The sequence below is a fragment of the Myotis daubentonii genome, chromosome 15 (genome assembly GCF_963259705.1).
Source record: "Myotis daubentonii chromosome 15, mMyoDau2.1, whole genome shotgun sequence".
Lineage (NCBI taxonomy): Eukaryota > Metazoa > Chordata > Mammalia > Chiroptera > Vespertilionidae > Myotis > Myotis daubentonii.
Window position 1 is genome coordinate 9255614 of NC_081854.1, and position 18848 is coordinate 9274461.

The 18848-nt window shown below is 43.9% G+C and overlaps 1 protein-coding gene across 1 annotated transcript; it reads left to right on the forward strand.

The window, feature by feature from the left end:
- Positions 1-1329: 1329 nt before the first annotated feature.
- LOC132216320 (binder of sperm protein homolog 1-like) lies at positions 1330-4418 on the forward strand. Its single transcript, XM_059665491.1, has 3 exons — positions 1330-2281; positions 3086-3217; positions 3925-4418. The coding sequence occupies exons 1-3, from the start codon at positions 2191-2193 to the stop codon at positions 4086-4088; spliced, it is 387 nt and encodes a 128-aa protein (XP_059521474.1). The 5' UTR covers positions 1330-2190; the 3' UTR covers positions 4089-4418.
- Positions 4419-18848: the final 14430 nt, after the last annotated feature.

Here is an 18848-nt window from a genome sequence, read left to right on the forward strand (position 1 = left end):
CATATCCTTGAGGGTCTCACTAAATTTATTGGCGGTTTCTAGAAAATTCTTGAAAAACCTTATAATTGTGGTTTTGAACTCTATATCCAGCAGTTTGCTTTCTTCCATTTCTGTCATTTGTGATCTGTTTCTTTGTTTCCGCATTTTGGCTGCTTCCCTGTGTTGATAGAGTGGCTTTGTGTGCTAGGTGTCCTAGAGGGCCCAGTGGCTCAGCCTCCCCAGTTACCTGAGGTAGACACTCTTGGTGCACCCCTTTGTGGGCTTTGTGCACAGTCTTTTGTAGTTAAGCCTTGATTGTTGTAGGATCACTGGGAGGAATTGACCTCCAGGCCAATTGTCTGTGTGTACAGTCGGAGAACTTCTGTGCTGAAGACACCCTTCTGGGGCAAGACTTGCTTCAGTGGGGCTTTGATGCTCACTGAGTCTGATCCCTGAGTATGTCCCTTATGGATCTGAGGAGTTGTAATCTGGATGGTCCCAATCTGACTACTGGGTACACGGGCTCTTGGATCTCTAAGTACATGCTAATTTAGCCTCTGCCTGAGGCTACTCAGCAGGAGGTACACAGAGATCTGCAGATTCCTTTTCCTTATTTGGGGTTTTGAGGTGCCCAGATGAGGCCCAGTTGTGAAGCAATGCAAGCTTCTGTGGGGCCTTGGGCCTTCTTTTGGATGTTCTGGGTCTCTCTGACCCAGCTGCAGTTTGTTAGGTAATTTTAGATCTCAAAGGGCCAGCCCATTCATCTGCAAAAGCCTCTGTTAGCAGCTTGGGTGGGGCGGGGTCTCAGGGAATCAACAGGTCAGAGCAAACAGCTATGGCTGATCCTCAGCCCAGCCCTAAGGGGCCTGGGGTCTCAGTGAATCATCTCAGTGTCCTGCGGTTAACGCTGCAAGTACCTGAGAGAAAGCTGCTCTTGACTTCTGCCTGCTGCCAGACAGTCCAGTTTCTCGCGTATGAGTCTGGGTCCCCAGAGACTCACCCGGAACTGGAGTTCAGAGCAGTCTGGAGGTTGAGACTCCCTCCTGATTGAAAAAGACACCAGCGTCCTCCGTTGCCAGCCCTTTCCTCGGGCGCCCTCCTCCGTACCTCTGCACTTTACTTCCAAACCTCCTCTGAGTCTCAGTGTGCTTTTCTATTTCCTTCTAGTTGTAGAATTTCCACTCAGCCAGCCTTCCTGTGGTTCTGGATGGTGTCCGCTTTGTCTTTTCGTTGTATTTTTGAAGTGGTTGTGCAAGGCAGCCATTTCAGGTGTTTACCTATGCCGCTATCTTGGTTTCTCGACCTACAGTTTCTTTTTATATTTCGCAATAAAATGTGAAGTTGTTGAACATTATATTTTTTTTTCCTGAAAGAAATCATATTTTTCATGAAAAACTGCTACTATATGTCCTTGAACATAAAAAAGTACATTCTATGTTAAAAATCATTAAGGAAAAGGAAGAGAACAATCAATTTTACTGTTACTATTTTCACACAATCAAATATTTCATTATATACAACCTTATTATTGACTTTCCTTTTGCAGAACTAGTCTTATAGAACATAACGAAATAGGAGATGCCTTTCGTCACCTTCAGATGAAGCCCAAAATTTTCCATTCCTATGTTATATCTCCTGTTTGCCTGTACGACATTATAAAGCCATATTTTACTTTAAAATTCCCGTAGTGATGAACATTTTTGAATTGATTTCTATTTGTTGTGCTATTATTCGCCACGCTAAAATGAACATTCTTAACCGGAATGTCATTCCAAGCAAAACCAGGGAAGTACAGAGGTCAGGGTGTCTACTTTGACCAGTGCTCGTTAACATTATCGGGGGAGGGGGTGTTCTAACGTAGGTGATACTGCAAAAAGGAAATAGCCTGTAAGCCTACAGAAAATTATGGGCAGCATTATTTTATGAGTGTAAACTTAAAAGTGCCTAGGAACAGTGGGAAAGATGACGAGTTTTAACAGAAGACGCTGGCTATGTGGCTGGATATAAGACAAACATACACAGTCAATCGTTTTTCTCCTTGCTGGTAAGAATTTACTACACGTTGATGAAAAAGGAAGCACTCTACTTTACATCAATGGTGAAAACCGCCGTGGAGTGAAATCGGCAAGCAATGTGCAGGACTTAGGGGAAGTCAGTGATAACATCATCCTGAAGAACATAAAGTGATTCTAAAACACAGGCTCTCATGCCATGTTCTTGGTTGGAAGACATGATAGCGAAATAAATTTCGGCTTCAAATTTTATTTTTCAGAAACGATGCCTTACTTTCCCGAAATGAAAGGTAGGTTGACCATAAAATGTTTACTATGGCCCTGGCTGCTGTGGGTCAGTGGTTAGAGCGCTGGCCTGCCCACTGAAGGGTCGCTGGTTCCAGATGTTTCTCCTTCTCTCCCTCCTTTTCACTCTCTCTAAATATATATATTTATTATATATTTATTATATATGTGAGCCTGGCTTCTGGCTGAGTGGTGCTCCCCCTGTGGGAGCACACTGACCACCAGGGGGCAGCTCCTGTGTTGAGCATCTGTCCCCTGGTGGTCAGTGCAAGTCATAGCAACTGGCCGACCGGTCGTTCTGGTCATTCTGGTCATTCGGTATTAACGGTTGCTTAGGCTTTTATATATACAGAGAGAGATGGGTAGATTCAGACATCCATATGGGCCTGGAAAAAGTGTGGAAAGATACAAGCCTACATTCTGTGTGTCTGTGTGCACGTGTGTGTGCACATGGGTGTGTGTGAAGACAGAAGAGGGTGAAGAAAAGAGGCAGAAGGGAAATCATTTAATAGATAAATGGCCACATGTATGTTTCTAAGCTTAGGGTCGGTTTCTGGAACTGGGGCCAGATGCTAAGCAAAATGTCAAGGCCGTTCATGCAATGGGAATAGTGGGAGAGGGGTGCGTGTCTAAAGCTAACCCTTCGTGGGGAGAGAGGCCCAGCAGCCCCGCTTCTGGGGGTGGATAAGCTCCAGCAGAATGCAGGTGGGGGGCTCCGGGCAGGGCAGAACCACCCTTCTGAGGAGAGGGGCGTGGCAGCACCTCAACCCGCCGCCCAGAGATGGAGGCAGTGTGTTCGTTTTCTCTAGATGGCAAGTGTTTCTTTCCGTTCCGCTATAAGGACAACATGTACTACGACTGTATCAAGTTCAAGGCCAAGCACAAGTGGTGCTCCGTGACGGAGAACTTTGAAGGCTACTGGAAGTACTGCTCCGAGAAAGGTGAGTGCCTGCCTCTGACGACCTCGGGGGGCATCTTCAGCCCAGCGCTGAGCGTCTCTGAGATCCTCATACGGTTCTGCACATGGGACGCACAGTCCTAGTAGCCACTTGGCTCAGTGGTGGGAGCGCTGACCTGTGGACTGAAGGGTTGCGGGTTCGACTCCAGTGAAGGGCATGCACTTGCGTTGTAGGTTCGATGCCCAGCCCTGATTGGGGACACGTGGGGGAGGCAACCAACTGATGTGTTGCTCTCACATCGATGTCTCTCTCTCTCTCTCTCTCTCTCTCTCTCTCTCTCTCTCTCTCTCTCTCTCTTCCTCTCTCTCTCTTTCCCTTTCCCTGCCACTTTTTCTAAAAACCATTGGGAAAATATCCTTGGGTGAGGATTAGCAAAACAAAAGAAAACAAATGGAATGCACAGGCCATCACATTGTGAAAATAGGTTGTGTGCAGGTCTCTGATGATACGGAAACCACAGGGCACCAAAGACAGACGAGTGCTTCAAGCGCGTTCAGATACATCTGTGGGCAGCAGAACCCCCACCCGCCACCAATACTGCTGCCGTGTACGCTGGGTGGAATAGAGCAAAAGTGGAAAAGTGTGGGTGCTCTCGTGCTCGTGTGCGTGGGTGTGCGTGGGTGTTAGGATGAAGAGGAGGCACCGGATAGGAAGGTTTCTTATTCCCATGGCTTCTTTCTTCTCCGCAGACTTCGCAAAATGCGTGTTTCCCTTCTGGTTCAGACGCACCATCTACTGGGGATGTACAGATGACTCGGAAGCATTTGGGAAACGATGGTGCTCACTGACCCGGAATTTCAACAAAGAGAAGGTCTGGAAGTATTGCGATGACATGTACTTGCCTCAACACTGAAGGGGTGCACGGACCCTCAGGGGAGCGAACCTACAGCGTTTGCTGGGGAGGGGAGGGGAGGCAGGACGCTCCCTGAGATGCGATTTGAAGGGGATCCAGCTGGTGGAAATGAGAAGAAGTGATGGATGTTACTTCCTGGCCTGGCCAAACATAGGTTTTCCTCCAAAGTCTTCCAGACTCTCTTGGTCTTTGTCTATCAGCAAAGAATCCACAGAGCATTCTGAAGTCCTTGGGGATGGTCGTCCCCAAGATAAAAGAAGCTGGATCCCTGCCAACTAGATGCACCCTCATTGGATTTCATAGGAGCAAGAAATAAAATGCTCTTGGGTGAAGCTTCTGATACGTTGGAGTTTGTTACAATAGCTGCTCTCACTACCCTGATAAATGCATACTTTTAAAATACAAATCCAGGGCCTCATGGACACGAGTGCTTGCCTAGTGGCCCCAAGTTAGGAATCTCTGGAATATAGAATGTGATCACTGAAAAAGAACTTCATGGACCCGGCTGGTGTGGCTCAGGGGTTGAGCTTCGAGCTATGAACTAGGAGGTCATGGTTTGATTCCTGGTCAGGGCACATGCCGGTTCAATCCCCAGTAGGGGACATGCAGGAGGCAGCCGGTCAATGATTCTCTCTCATCATTGATGTTTCTCTCTCTCTCCCTCTCCCTTCTTTTCTGAAATCAGTAAAAATACATTTTTTAAAAAAGAAAAGGACTTCATGGAATTAAAGTGCATGAATATGAGTGTTTTTTGAGTTTTAGCCAAGGGACAAGGACGTGCCAGGCAGAAAAGGATTCTAACTGTCGAGAATGTTTCACCATAACTTGCATGATTAACTACATAATCAAGGTCTCACTATGCTGACCATACAATCTTTGGGTGGATAATTAATTAAAAATTTTGGGGGGTGGCTAATTTCAATTCCTAGATACATTAAGAGTGTAGCTGCCCTGGCTGGGTGGTTCAGTTGGTTGGAACATCAATCTGTGCACCAAAAGGTTGCAGGTTTGATTCCCAGCCAGGGCACACACCTAGGTGTCGTTTTGGTCCTGAGTTCAGGCATGTATAGGAGGCAAACAATCAATGTTTCTCTCTCTTTTCCTTCCTCTCTCTTTAAAATCAATAAAAAGCATATTCTCAGGTGAGGAAATAACATTATATTCAGTGAAATAAGCCAGTCGGAGAAAGATAAATATCACATGATCTCACTCATATAATGATCAACATAATTGGATGAACAAGAATAGATCGATCTAGGGACAAATGGTAGAGGATGCGGGTGGGGGGCAGTTAGAGAGCAACCAAAGGACGTGTGTGCATGCATATTAGCATAACCAATGGACACAGACACTGGGGCGGTGGGGGCTTCCCCAGGGTGGGAATGGCTGGGGGGAGAGGGGGCCTCAATTGGGGAAGAAGGAGACATATGTAAAACTTTAGACAATAAAAAAGAGCATAGCCCCCACATACTAGAACAGCTACTATGGAAAAAAAGACAGAGAATAACAAGTGCTGGCAAGGATGTGGAGAAATCGAAACACTAGTGCCCTGTCGGTGAGAATGTAAAATGGTACAGCTTCTGTGGAAAACAGTAGGACAGTTTCTCAAAGAAAATTAAAAAATATATATAATTATTGTATGACCCAGCAGTTCCACTTCTGGGCACACGCCCAAAAAAACTGACAGCAGGACCTCAAAGAGATGTTTGTTCACCCAGGACCATGGCAGTATTACTTGCCAAAGCCAAAGGGCGGAAGCCAACCAAGTGTCCATCAATGGGCGGATGGAGAAACCAAATGTTGCTGGAAGCCGGTCCATCCTTGCTGCTTGACACAGTCGCTGCAGGGAAGAAACATCGACACAGCATATGTTTCAAGGGACCTGGTGTATATAGCATACTGTTCTTAATATGTTTGTTCCCCTTAGTGCTATGTGTTTTAACCAAGGTCACCTTTCCGAGAAAGGTTGTTTCCCCAGGTAGGGATTTTTCCCTGAATTTAAGGAGGGGATAAAACCCCTTAACTAAATGCCAGGTGGGTAGTTAATCACTTCAACTATGAACAGTCACGATTAAGCTACATAATGGTTACTCCCTGGAATGGAGATAAGAAACGCCCTAACCTTTGGAATAGAAATTGATAGGATTAAAATCAACTGGTATAAATAAAGATGTAACAAGACAATAAAAGACAGAACTTGGCTGGAGATCCTAACCAGAACTTGGCTGGAGATCCTGGCTAGGCTGCTGATCAACCGAACGCTGTCTCCATGTCATTCCTTCTTTGCCGACTCCGTCCACACCTTTGGGGACCCCTGGACCTGCTGGGGTTGGACCCCAGCAAAAATGTGGTATCTATGCGGACAGTGGAATATTATTCAGCTTTGAAAGGAAAACAAATGCTGACACATGCTATGACGTGGATGAGCCTGGAGGAAATTATGCTGAGTGAAGTAAGCCAGTCATAATAGGGTGAATATTGCATGAGTCCCTTTATGTGAGGCACCTAGAGCAGCTGAACTCATAGAGACAGAAAGTCCAATGGTGGTTGTCTGAGTCTGGGGAGTGAGGGCGTGGAATAGAAGTTGTTTAATGAGGACAAAATGAGAAGAGTCCTGAATACTGGTTCCCAGCAATGTATTTAACATTACTCAGCTGTGCACTTCGAAGTGATTAAGACGGTAAACTTTATGTTCTGTGTATTTTACAATTTTTTTTAGCAGTTAAATTTATTTTTATTATTTTTTTATTGCTTAAAGTATTACAAAGGGTATTACGTATGTCTCCTTCCCCCCCCCCCCGCCCTTGACAATCCCCTGGCCTCCCCTACCCCCAATGCCTTATGTCCATTGGTTATGCTTATATGCATGCATATAAGTCCTTCGTTGATCTCTTACCGCTCCCTTCTGCCCCCCTACCCTCCCTGGCCTTCTCACTGCAGTTTGACAGTCTGTTTGAGGCAGCTCTGCCTCTGTATCTATTTTTGTTCAAAAGTTTATAATGGTCTCTATTATCCATGAATGAGTGAGATCATGTGGTATTTTTCCTTCATTGACTGGCTTATTTCACTTAGCATAATGCTCTCCAGCTCCATCTATGCCGTTGCAAATGGTAAGAGTTCCTTCTTTTTTACAGCAGCATAGTATTCCATCGTGTAGATGTACCACAGTTTTCTAATCCATTCATCCACTGATGGGCACTTAGGCTGTTTCCAGATCTTAGCTATGGTGATTTGTGCTGCTATGAATATATGGGTGCATATGTCCTTTCTGATTGGTGTTTTGTTTCTTGGGATATATTCCTAGAAGTGGGATCACAGGGTCAAATGGGAGTTCCATTTTTAGTTTTTTGAGAAAATTCCATACTGTCTTCCATAGTGGCTGCACCAGTCTGCATTCCCACCAGCAGTGCACAAGTGTTCCTTTTTCTCCACATCCTCTCCAGCACTTGTCGTTTGTTGATTTGTTGATGATGGCCATACTGACAGGTGTGAGATGGTACCTCATTGTTATTTTGATTTGCATCTCTCGGATGATTAGTGACTTTGAGCATGTTTTCATATGTCTCTTGGCTTTCTGAATGTCCTCTTTTGAAAGGTGTCTATTTAGATCCTTTGCCCATTTTTTGATTGGATTGTTTATCTTCCTTTTGTTAAGTTGTATGAGTTCCCTATAGATTTTGGAGATTAGGCCCTTATCAGATATGACATTGGCAAATAGGTTTTCCCACACAGTGGGCTTTCTTGTTATTTTGTTGATGGTTTCTTTTGCTGTGCAGAAGCTTTTCATTTTGATGTAGTCCCATTTGTTCATTTTCTCTTTAATTTCAAGTGCCCTAGGAGCTGTATCAGTGAAGAAATTGCTTCGGCATATGTCTGAGATTTTGTTGCCTTTGGATTCTTCTAGAATTTTTATGGTTTCTCGTAGTACATTTAAGTCCTTTATCCATTTTGAGTTCACTTTTGTGTATGGTGTAAGTTGGTGGTCTAGTTTCATTTTCTTGCATGTATCTGTCCAATTTTCCCAACAGCATTTATTGAAGAGACTATCTTGACTACATTGTATGTTCTTGCCTCCTTTGTCAAATATTAATTGAGCATATTGGTTCGGGCCGATTTCTGGGCTCTCTATTCTATTCCATTGATCTATATGTCTGTTCTTGTGCCAGTACCAGGCAGTTTTGAGAACAGTGGCTTTGTAATACAGCTTGATATCTGGTATTGAGATCCCACCTACTTTGTTCTTTCTCAGGATCGCTGCAGCTATTCAGGGTCTTTTTTTATTCCAGATGAATTTTTGGAGAGTTTGTTCTAGATCTATGAAATATGTCATTGGTATTTTAATGGGAAGTGCGTTGAATTTATAGATTGCTTTGGGTACTATGGACATTTTAATGATGTTGATTCTACCAATCCATGAACACGGTATGTTCTTCCATCTGTGTATGTCTTCCTCTATCTCTTTTTTCAACCTCCTGTAGTTTTCTGAGTAGAGGTCTTTTACCTCTTTAGTTAAGTTTATTCCTAGGTAGCTTAATTTTTTTGGTGCGATGGTAAATGGGATTGTTTTTTTAGTCTCTCTTTTTGAAAGTTCACTATTGGTGTATAGAAATGCCTTAGATTTCTTGGGGTTAATTTTGTATCCTGCTACATTGCCAAATTCATGTATTCAGTCTAGTAGTTTTTTGATGGAGTCTTTAGGGTTTTGTGTGTATAATATCATGTCATCTGCAAATAAGGACAGTTTTACTTCCTCTTTTCCAATTTGGATGCCTTTTATTTCTTCTTCTTGTCTAATTGCAATGGCTAATACTTCCAGTACTATGTTGAACAGAAGTGGTGAGAGTGGGCATCCCTGTCTTGTTCCTGTTCTTAGAGGAAATGGTATTAGTTTTTGTCCATTGAGTATGATGTTGGCTGTGGGCTTGTCATATATAGCTTTTATTATGTTGAGGTATGATCCTTCTACTCCCGCCTTGCTGAGAGTTTTTATCAAAAATGGGTGTTGGATTTTGTCAAATGCTTTTTCTGCATCAATTGATATGACTATGTGGTTTTTTCCTTTCAATTTGTTTATGTGATGTATCACGTTTATTGATTTTCGGATATTGTACCATCCTTGCATCCCTGGGATAAATCCTACTTGGTCATGGTGTATGATCTTTCTGATGTACTGCTGGATCCGATTTGCTAAGATTTTGTTGAGGATTTTGGCATCTATGTTCATGAGGGATATTGGCCAGTAATTCTCTTTCATTGTGTTGTCTTTACCTCGTTTTGGTATTAGGGTGATGCTGACTTCATAGAATGAACTTGGAAGTGTTCCTTCCTCTTGAATTTTTTGTAGTAGTCTGAGGAGGATAGGTTTTAGTTCTTCCTTAAATGTTTGGTAAAACTCCCCTGTGAAGCCATTTGGTCCTGGGCTTTTGTTTGCTGGAAGCTTTTTGATGGCTGCTTCAATTTCTTCCATAGTTATTGGCCTATTGAGATTTTTAGATTCTTCCTGATTGATTTTTGGAATGTTGTATTTTTCTAGGAATTTGTCCATTTCCTCCAGGCTGTCTAGTTTGTTGGAGTAGAGTTGTCCATAGTATTTTTTAACAATCATTTGTATTTCTGTGGGGTCTGTTGTTATTTCGCCTCTATCGTTTCTGATTTTGTTTATTTGGGTCCTCTCTCTTTGCTTCTTGGTGAGCCTGGCTAGAGGTTTGTCAATCTTGTTTATCCTTTCAAAGAACCAGCTGGTGGTTTCATTGATTTTCTGTATTGCTTTTTTGGTCTCGATGTCACTTATTTCTGCTCTAATCTTTATTATCTCCTTCCTTCTGCTCACTCTGGGGTTTACTTGTTGCTCTCTTTCTAATTCCTTGAGATGTAGAATTAGATGATTTACTACCATTTTTTCTTGTTTTTTGAGATAGGCTTGTAGAGCTATAAACTTCCCTCTCAGGACTGCTTTCATTGTGTCCCATAGGTTTTGGATTGTTGTGTTTTCATTGTCATTAGTTTCCAGGATGTTTTTAATTTCTTCTTTGATCTCATTGGTAACCCAATCAATATTTAATAACATGCTATTCAGCTTCCAAGTGTTTGAGTATTTTGGGTTGTTTTTATTGTAGTTTATTTCTAATATTATGCCATCGTGGTCTGAGAAGATGCTTGGTATGATTTCAATCTTCTTGAATTTGGGGAGACTTTGTTTGTGACCCAATATGTGGTCTATTTTTGAAGATGTCCCATAAGCACTTGAGAAGAACGTATATTTTGTGGCTTTGGGGTGAAGTGTTCTGAAGATGTCAATTAAGTCCATCTGATCTAGTGAATCATTTAGGATTGCTGTTTCTTTGCTGATTGTTTGTCTAGAGGATTTATCCAGTGATGTCAGTGGTGTATTAAAGTCCCCTACTATGATTGTATTATTGTCGATCTCTCCTTTGATATCTTCCAGGAGTTTTTTTTTTTTTTATGTATTTGGGTGCTCCTGCGTTGGGTGCATATATGTTTATCAGGGTTATATCTTCTTGTTGTATTGATCCCTTTAGTATTATGAAGTGGCTTTCCTTATCTCTTGTTATGGCCTTCACTTTGAGGTCTATTTTGTCCGATATAAGTATTGCTACCCCAGCTTTCTTTTCATTTCCATTTGCCTGAAAGATATTTTTCCATCCCTTCACTTTCAGTCTGTATGAGTCCCTCCTTCTGAGGTGGGTCTCTTGTAGACAGCAAATGTACGGGTCATGTTTTTTTATCCATTCAGCCACTTGATGTCTTTTGGTTGGAGCACTTAGTCCATTTACCTTTAAAGTTATTATTGAAAGGTACTTGTTTGTAGCCATTTCTTTTTGTGTGTGGCTGTTTTCTTTCTGAGCTTTTTATTTCTTCTTTTTACACCAGTCCCTTTAGCATTTCTTACATTGCCAGCTTGGTGGTGATAAACTCCCTTAGCCTTTTTTTGTCTGTGAAGCTTCTTATTTCCCCTTCAATTTTGAATGATAACCTTGCTGGATAGAGTATTCTTGGATTCAGTCCTTTGCTTTGCATCACTTTGTAAATTTCTGTCCATTCTTTTCTGGCCTGATGTTTTTCTGTTGAGAAATCATTTGACAATCTAATGGGAGATCCCTTGTATGTAACTTTCCGTCTCTCTCTTGCAGCCTTTAAGATTCTCTCTTTGTCCTGAACATTTGCCATGGTAATTATGATGTGTCTTGGTGTGGGTCTTTTCGGGTTCACCTTGTTTGGGACTCTCTGTGCTTGTGTGACTTTTTTCTTCCCCACCTCAGGGAAGTTTTCTGATATTATTTCTTCAAATAGGTTTTCGAATCCTTGTTCCTCTTTCTATTGTTCTGGCACCCCTATTATTCGTATGTTGTTTTGTTTCATGTTGTCCCAAAGCTCCCTTAGGCTCTCCTCCTGTCTTTTAATTTTTTTCTCCAATTGCAGTTCAGTTTGGGTGTGTTTTGCTTCCTTGTCTTCTAATTCACTAATTTGGTCATCCACTTTTCCTAGTCTACTGTTGATACTGTCAACGGTGTTTTTTATTGCAGCTATATTGCTCTTCATTTCTTCTTGGGTCTTATGTAAGTTATTGATTTTTTTATCTTATTCTTCTTGCTTCTTGCATAAGTTGTTGATTTTTTTCCTCCATCCGGTTTATGCACTCTAGGACCCTTATTCTGAATTCTTTTTCTGTCATGTTGCATGCCTCTGTATCACTTAGCTGCTTTTCTGGCGAGTCCTCCTTTTCTTTCCTTTGGGGGTTTCTTTGTCTACCCATGTTTGATCTCACTGACATATCTAGATGTTGAGTCATTCAGTGGCTGCTCCCTGGGTGGCAGTGGCTCCTCAGGCTGTGGTTGCTCCTCGTGCGGTTGTGGTAGCAGCTGCTCCTCAGTTGGCAGCAGCTCCTCTGGTGGGTGCTGTTCACAGCTGTGGTGGCTCTTCTGGCTGGTGCGGGGAGGCTTCACATATAGCTGCTGTTCCTCAGACAGAGGGTGTGGTGATCAGGAGGCTGCTGTTACTTGGATCTGTTGCGTTGATTTAAAGGCACAAAATACAACACAACAAAGCACAACATACCAGGCACTGAACACAAATTAAGGTGACCACCCAAGTTAAGAGAATTGGGAGATAAGGAAGAAAGAAGAGAAAAAGAGAAAAGAGAAAAAAGAAAAGAAAAAAAAAGAGTGCAAAAATGAAATTGGGAAAAAGGAGGGGAAAAAAACAACAACAACAAAAGAGCGAAAAGAGAGAATGAAGTAGAAGAGGGGAAGAGACTATTTATATGAGGATAAAACTCCGATAGAACCGCCACTAATCCCAACAAATTCCAGCAACAGATCCCTGGAGATGAATGCAAACTACAAACAACCAATAATATCAAGTGAGGCAAGGGAAAACAGAAGCACAAAAATAACCGGGTGGGGGGGGGGGCGCGGGGGAAACCAGCAGAAAAATAAAAAGCAAAAGCAAAACAACCCCACAACCAATCCTAAAAAAAAACAAGCAACCAATATACTCAACAATCAAGCAAACAACAACAAAACAATAGAAAGATAAAAGAAAAAAATTTGGATAGTGAAGAAAGATAAGGAAGAGGTGTATAAGGATTTAGAGCAGTGGATTGGAAATAGGATATATAAGTAGGGTGAAATTTTGACAGGGGGGTAAGAAGAAGGAATAGGGAAAATCTAAAGCAGGAATAGGGTAAGAGAAACAGGACAATAAAAGGGGAAAAGTGAGGAAGAGGGTTTTAGCATAAAGGTAAAATTGAGGTAGAGAAAAATGATGCTAAAGGAACAATGAAAATAGAATGTAGAACACTAATCCCAAAATAAAATAAAGAGAAAATAAAATGGCACTTTAAAAAACGGTAAAATGGTAGCAATAATAATACTGGTTAAAAATAAAAATGTAGTAATTAAAAGGGTAAAATCAGGTGATGGAAAAAGAAAAAGAAAATATTGGTTTCTTAGTTAAAAGGTGAAAAAAGCATAAAAATAAATAAATAAAAATTTGCAGTAGTGAAGGTCCTTCAGTTCTTCTACTCTTCAGTCTGGCTCGCCTTAGTCCTGCCAGGTATTCAGGAGAATGTTGAATTTCCCTGCGATACACTGTTCCTCCGTGTTGTAAACCACAGTCCTGATTTTAAAGCAGGCTGTATTTGTGTCCCAGACTGCCTTAATTTGTATTTACCTAAGAGTCAGTTTGTGGTTCAGCCTATGGGTGGCAGTGTTTCTGGATTGGCCTCTGAGGCTATATGGCCTCTCTATCCAGTAGCTAGGGTTTATTTTCTCTGTTGCACTTAAAACTGGTTTGTGGAGGTCCACTGTCCAGAGCTGGTTCTTTAATCATTACCCTGCTCTGTGTTGTTGCTGGGACTGAAAGTCCCTCTATAGGCCAGACCCTGTTAACTCCCAGGGACTAATCAGATTATTTTAATCCTTCATCTCGTTTAGGGAGGAATCTAGGTGTGGCTGTGCTCCTTGCCTGGGGGCTGGGGGGAGGAATCCTAACCTCCGGAGAGAATGGCTGCCCTAGTCCTGGGCTCAGGGGTGACTCAGCACTCAATTTGCTGCCACCTCTCCTGGCCCCCCTTCTCTCCTCAGCCTCTCCCCAGATTCCACTCGTCCGCACCTTCTCCCTCTCTTCAGCACAGGTGAGTGTCTGTATCTGAAATGTCCTATGAACAGGGTTCAGTGAAAACAAACAAACAAACGCCAGCCGAGGAAACGGAAGGCTGAGTCTCTGTAAGCTCCTCTCTTACCAGCACTGCATGGTCTGGTCAGCGCTTCAGGCTGCCCCTTTTAGGCTCAGTCCTCTGTGATCACAGAACCCAGATCTCAAATCCCCCAGCACCAACAGTCCCACGGATCTCCTTTCCCCAGTCAGGGGCTGTGCCTATCCCAAGAGACGTGGCTGTCTGCCACGCGGTCTCCCTCTGCCCCTCTGGGCTCAGAGATCTGGCAAACTTTCCTGCCCAGATCCCTGGTTTTTTACCTTTCCTTCCAGGGGAGCTCTGCCCTTCCCGGCTGTAAACTGTCTCACCAGCTGAGTAATTTCGCCAATTTGGGGTGGGTGTTGTTAGTTTCAGCTGCTTACTCCATTTGCTCCGGGACAAGATCTGGGATGCATCTGCCTATACTGCCGCCATCTTGAATCTCTCTTTATTCAGGAATAACATTCTTAGCATTAAAATAAACTATGACACCCTAGGTGGTTTGGCTCAGTGGATAGAGCGTCAGCCTGCGGACTGAAGGGTCCTGGGTTTGATTTCGGTCAAGGGCACATGCCGGGGTTATGGGCTTGATCCCCATTAGGAGGCCAGCCGATCAATGATTCTCTCTTATCATTGATGTTTCTATCTATCTCTCCCTCTCCTTTCCTCTCTGAAATCAATAAAAAAAATTTTAAAAATCAATTATGCTGATGGTTTTTTTGGGGGCAGACATGAGAATCAAACTCAGATGAATAGGACTTGAGGGTTCACAGTATTTGCCATCAAACTAAACAGCCTCTCCCCCTTCCCCCCAATACATATATATTTTTTCATGCAGTGTCCCACACACGCAAGAAACACGAGGACATGCAGGCATGCTAAAAACATGCCATTGGGCCCCACGCAAGGCAATCCTTGCCTTTTGCAAAGTGCCAGAGAGATTCACTGGACAGTTTTAGTGTTGCCGTCAGCAAGGCCCAAACTGGCTCTCACAGCTTCAGAACCAGAAATGCTAGTTTCTCAGGCAAACCTAAGTCCTTTTTTCTGAGTGTCATGGGAACGGTTCCTGCGACTGGCCCTGGGAAAGACTTAGAAAGTCATCCCACCTCCTGTCTGCCACCCAGTGTCAGCAGTGACTTTCCGATGATGACAAAGCGAGTCGCAGTCTGCAGACTGACGACAATAACAGTGACCACCGTTAAGACTGCTCATCTTGCCGAAACCGGTTTGGCTCAGTGGATAGAGCATCTGCTTGTGGACTGAAGGGTCCCAGGTTTGATTCCGGTCAAGGGCATGTACCTGGGTTGTGGGCACATCCCCAGTGGGAGATGTGCAGGAGGCAGCTGATCGATGTTTCTCTGTCATCGATGTTTCCAACTCTCTATCTCTCTCCCTTCCTCTCTGTAAAAAATCAATAAAATATATATATATATTTTTTAAAAAAGACTGCTCATCTTGCCCAGCTGGCGTGGCTCAGTGGTTGAGCATCGACCTATGAACCAGGAGGTCACAGTTCGATTCCTGGTCAGGGCACATGCCTGGGTTGCGGGGTCGATCCCCAGGAGGGGGTGTGCAGGAGGCAGCCCATCAAAGATTCTCTCTCATCATTGATGTTTCTACCTCTCTTTCCCTCTCCCTTCCTCTCTGAAATCAATAAAAATATATTTTTAAAAAAAGACTGCTTATCTTGCACTACGTTTTGCCCCGGCTGCTTCACCACATCATCTCATAAACCCTCACACCAGGCCTACGAGGGAGGCCTATCATGGGCCAATGTCCCATCCAGCGGCTACTGACCATGGCTGTCTGTCAGCCCCCTCTTTATTTTCCTGAGATAAGCAATGAACACGAGGAAGTCCTCGCCTTCAGAGTCTGCAGTCTAGTCGGGGAGGAAGAGCATAAGCAAGCACACACACACACACACACACACACACACATTCATAGACAGGGACGTGGGACACAGGTGTGAATGTGAAGAATTACATCAGGGACAGATGACTGCCGTGTCAAATCCCAAGTCAGGGTCTGGGACAGGGAGGGGTTGTGGGAGTGCCTGCTTTACAGAGAGCGGCTGAGGAGGGTCTCTGAGCCGGTGGCATTGAGTCCCGGAGACCTGAAACAAGCGCGGAGGGGGTCCTGCCTGAGGTGCCCTGGGATAGCGTTTCTGGCAGATAGACACACGGATGTGGATGCCCTGAGAAGGCATTGTATTTGGGGGGAAGGGGGGCGCTTGGGTTGAGTGAGGGATGGGGAACGTCAGAGGTCAAGTCAAGTAGGGGCTTTGACGCTTTCCCTAAGAGTCATGGAAGGCTGTCTGGGGTTCTCACCACAGCAGCAACACGATCTCGCTCCAGCTACGTGTGGAGAGAATGAATGAAGGGAGGCAAAGGCCAAGAGTGCTGGGGGGCGGCTCGGGGAGAAGGCTGGTTAGGCAGGGGTCCTGGCACGTGGGAGAAGGGTGGTGGTTGCATTAGAGAGGTAGCGTTGGCAAAAAAGGGAAGCAGCTGGATCCAGGACATAGTTCCATGGTGAAGTGGGTAGGATTGGCTGGTGCACTGGATACAGGGTAGGAGGGAGGAACCACGGGTGACTCCAGTGTGACCCATGCATCTGGCTGAATGGTACTGAGAAGGGATGGGAGGATGAGCAGGTTTGGTGGGAAGATAAAGGGTATTTTCAAAAATCCTCACCCAAAAATATGTTTTCATTAATTTTTAGGGAGGGAGAGAGAGAGAGAGAGAGAGAGAGAGAGAGCGAGAGAGAGAGAGAGAGAGAGAAACATCGATGAAAGATACATGCCCCAACTGGGGATCAAACCCTAGATCTGTGCCCTGACCAGGAGTGGAACCTGTGACCTTTTGGCGCACGGGACAACGTTCCAACCAACTGAGCCACCCCCGGCCAGGGCAATGAAGAGTATGTTGATGACTCCAGGTTTATAGATGAGAAAAGCAAGCTCGAATGAGGTTAAGCCAGCTGCCCAGAGTCTCACAGTGAGAAAGAGGTGGGCATTCAATTCAAACCCGGGCATTCCTGACTCTTAAAATGCTCGTCCACTTTCTCTTCACCGCCTCTCTGTGTGCCAGTGAATTGCCACGTCTCTAGCTCTCTCTCTTGAAACCCTCAACTCTGTGAGTGATAGATTAAAATTAAGGACTAGTTGTCTAGATGTGCATGTGGTTTAACTTTTCCAAGAATCGAGACATCTTTGCTTTTTATATGTTGACTCTCAATTCATGCCGGTGATCTCAGATCTTCCCAACACGCAAACAAGCCTGAGGCCAACACTCTCATTCAGCACAGACGAATCAGGGTGTTATGGGTAGAACTGTGTCACCTCACCCAGTTCATATATTGACACCATAACCCCCCGAAGAGACAACAGAGGTAACTCCCTCTCTCTCCATATGAGCACAGAGGACACTACAAGAAGGTAGTCGTCTACAAGCCAGGAAGAGAGCCTGCACCAGACATATTCTGGCACTTTGATCATGAACTTTTAGCCTCCAGAACTGTGAAATATTAATGCCTATTGTTCAAGCCTCACAGCCTGTAACATTCTGTTATGACAGCCCTAACAGATGAATACATAGGATTTCAGGGAGATTTATGTATCTTATCTACAAGTATTCAGTTAAAAAAAAAAAAAATATATATATATATATATATATATATATATATATATATATATATATATATATTTTATTGATGTTAGTGAGGAAGGGAGAAGGAGAGAGATAGAAACATCAATGATGAGAGAGAATCATTGATTGGCTGCCTCCTGCACGCTCCCCAATGGGGATCGAGCCCGCAACCCAGGTGTATGCCCTTGATCGGAATCGAACCTGGGACCTTTCAGTTTGCAGGCCGACGCTCTATCCACTGAGCCAAACCGGCTAGGGCAGTACTTAGCTTTTGAAAGCAACAAAATACCAGTGAAGCTTGAATGCTTGGTGTTCATCTTGTGCTGTGCATCTATGAAGCATAGATATCAAACTACCCCCTGTAAAAAAATAGTGGGCAAGTTATTTAGCTAATGTTCCCAACGAATCAGCAGGAAATCTAGGATTTTAAAGTTAGTCTATTGGATATCAATGCTCATGTATTTCCCACTGGTTTCAGAGCTGGCATTGCCAGCTGACATTCTGAATCCATACCCAGCGCTATCTATCTTTATTTTCTTTAGTTTATTTTTCTATCAGCATTTATCCCCCCCGGTACCTTCTTCCACTTCCACCCCCACCTCTCCCCTCTCCTCTGTCTTTTCATTTTTGCAGAGGATAAAACCGAGCCCCACATAGCCCTCTCTCTGCTTGTAATCACTGGTCATTTCTCTCCAGTTGCCTGTGATGAGTGCTGTTCTCAGGGAGGCTCTTGAGTCCAAGCCCATCTTGGTTTATGACTTCGGTAGATTTTTCTTTCATCCTCACCCAGCCCTCCCAACACCATTGGCTGGACACCAACTTCGGTTCTGAGAAATATCTGATCACAGCTGGTTGCGTGCCTGGAGATGTAATGACCGTTCAGTTAAGCAAAGAAGGAATAATGGGTTCTTGCTAATGTTCACGGCGGCCCTTCAGTGGGTAGGGTGTGCTGGGCTCGGAGTGTCCTGGCCCTGCCTCTGGGGTGTGGGGTGGGTGAATCTCTAGAACGTGCCTCAGCAACTTGGCACGCAGTCAGCGCCACCCCCGTAAACCATGAATACTTGGGAATACGACTTCCCATCCTCTTTGGGAGACATTACAAGTAGAATTAAGAACATTTTGTAAAATGCACCAAAGAGAAAGACAGAGAGAAATCAAAGATGCCCTATCTTCCCTAATAAATAACGACAGCTTATTAAATTAAGAAATATGGGGAAACTGGTCTCACATTCCCACTGAATTTGTTTGTATGTGTTCTGATAATGCTAGCTGTGGATTGGAGACTGTGGCAGGATGGAAAATAATTCAGTGGAATTAACTCGAAAGGAAGAAAGAAAGGGAAGAAAGAATATTTGCCGAGCTCTCCAATCAATGCATGTAGCCCAAACATTTTGAGACATT

What these genes read in the sequence shown, in the direction of transcription:
- LOC132216320 (XM_059665491.1), top strand. Translation starts at nt 2,191, where the DNA reads ATGTTCTTGGTTGGAAGACATGATAGCGAAATAAATTTCGGCTTCAAA. An exon ending in TTACTTTCCCGAAATGAAAG is followed by an intron (nt 2,282 to 3,085) that starts GTAGGTTGACCA and finishes CGTTTTCTCTAG; the next exon opens with ATGGCAAGTGTTTCTTTCCG. An exon ending in GAAGTACTGCTCCGAGAAAG is followed by an intron (nt 3,218 to 3,924) that starts GTGAGTGCCTGC and finishes TCTTCTCCGCAG; the next exon opens with ACTTCGCAAAATGCGTGTTT.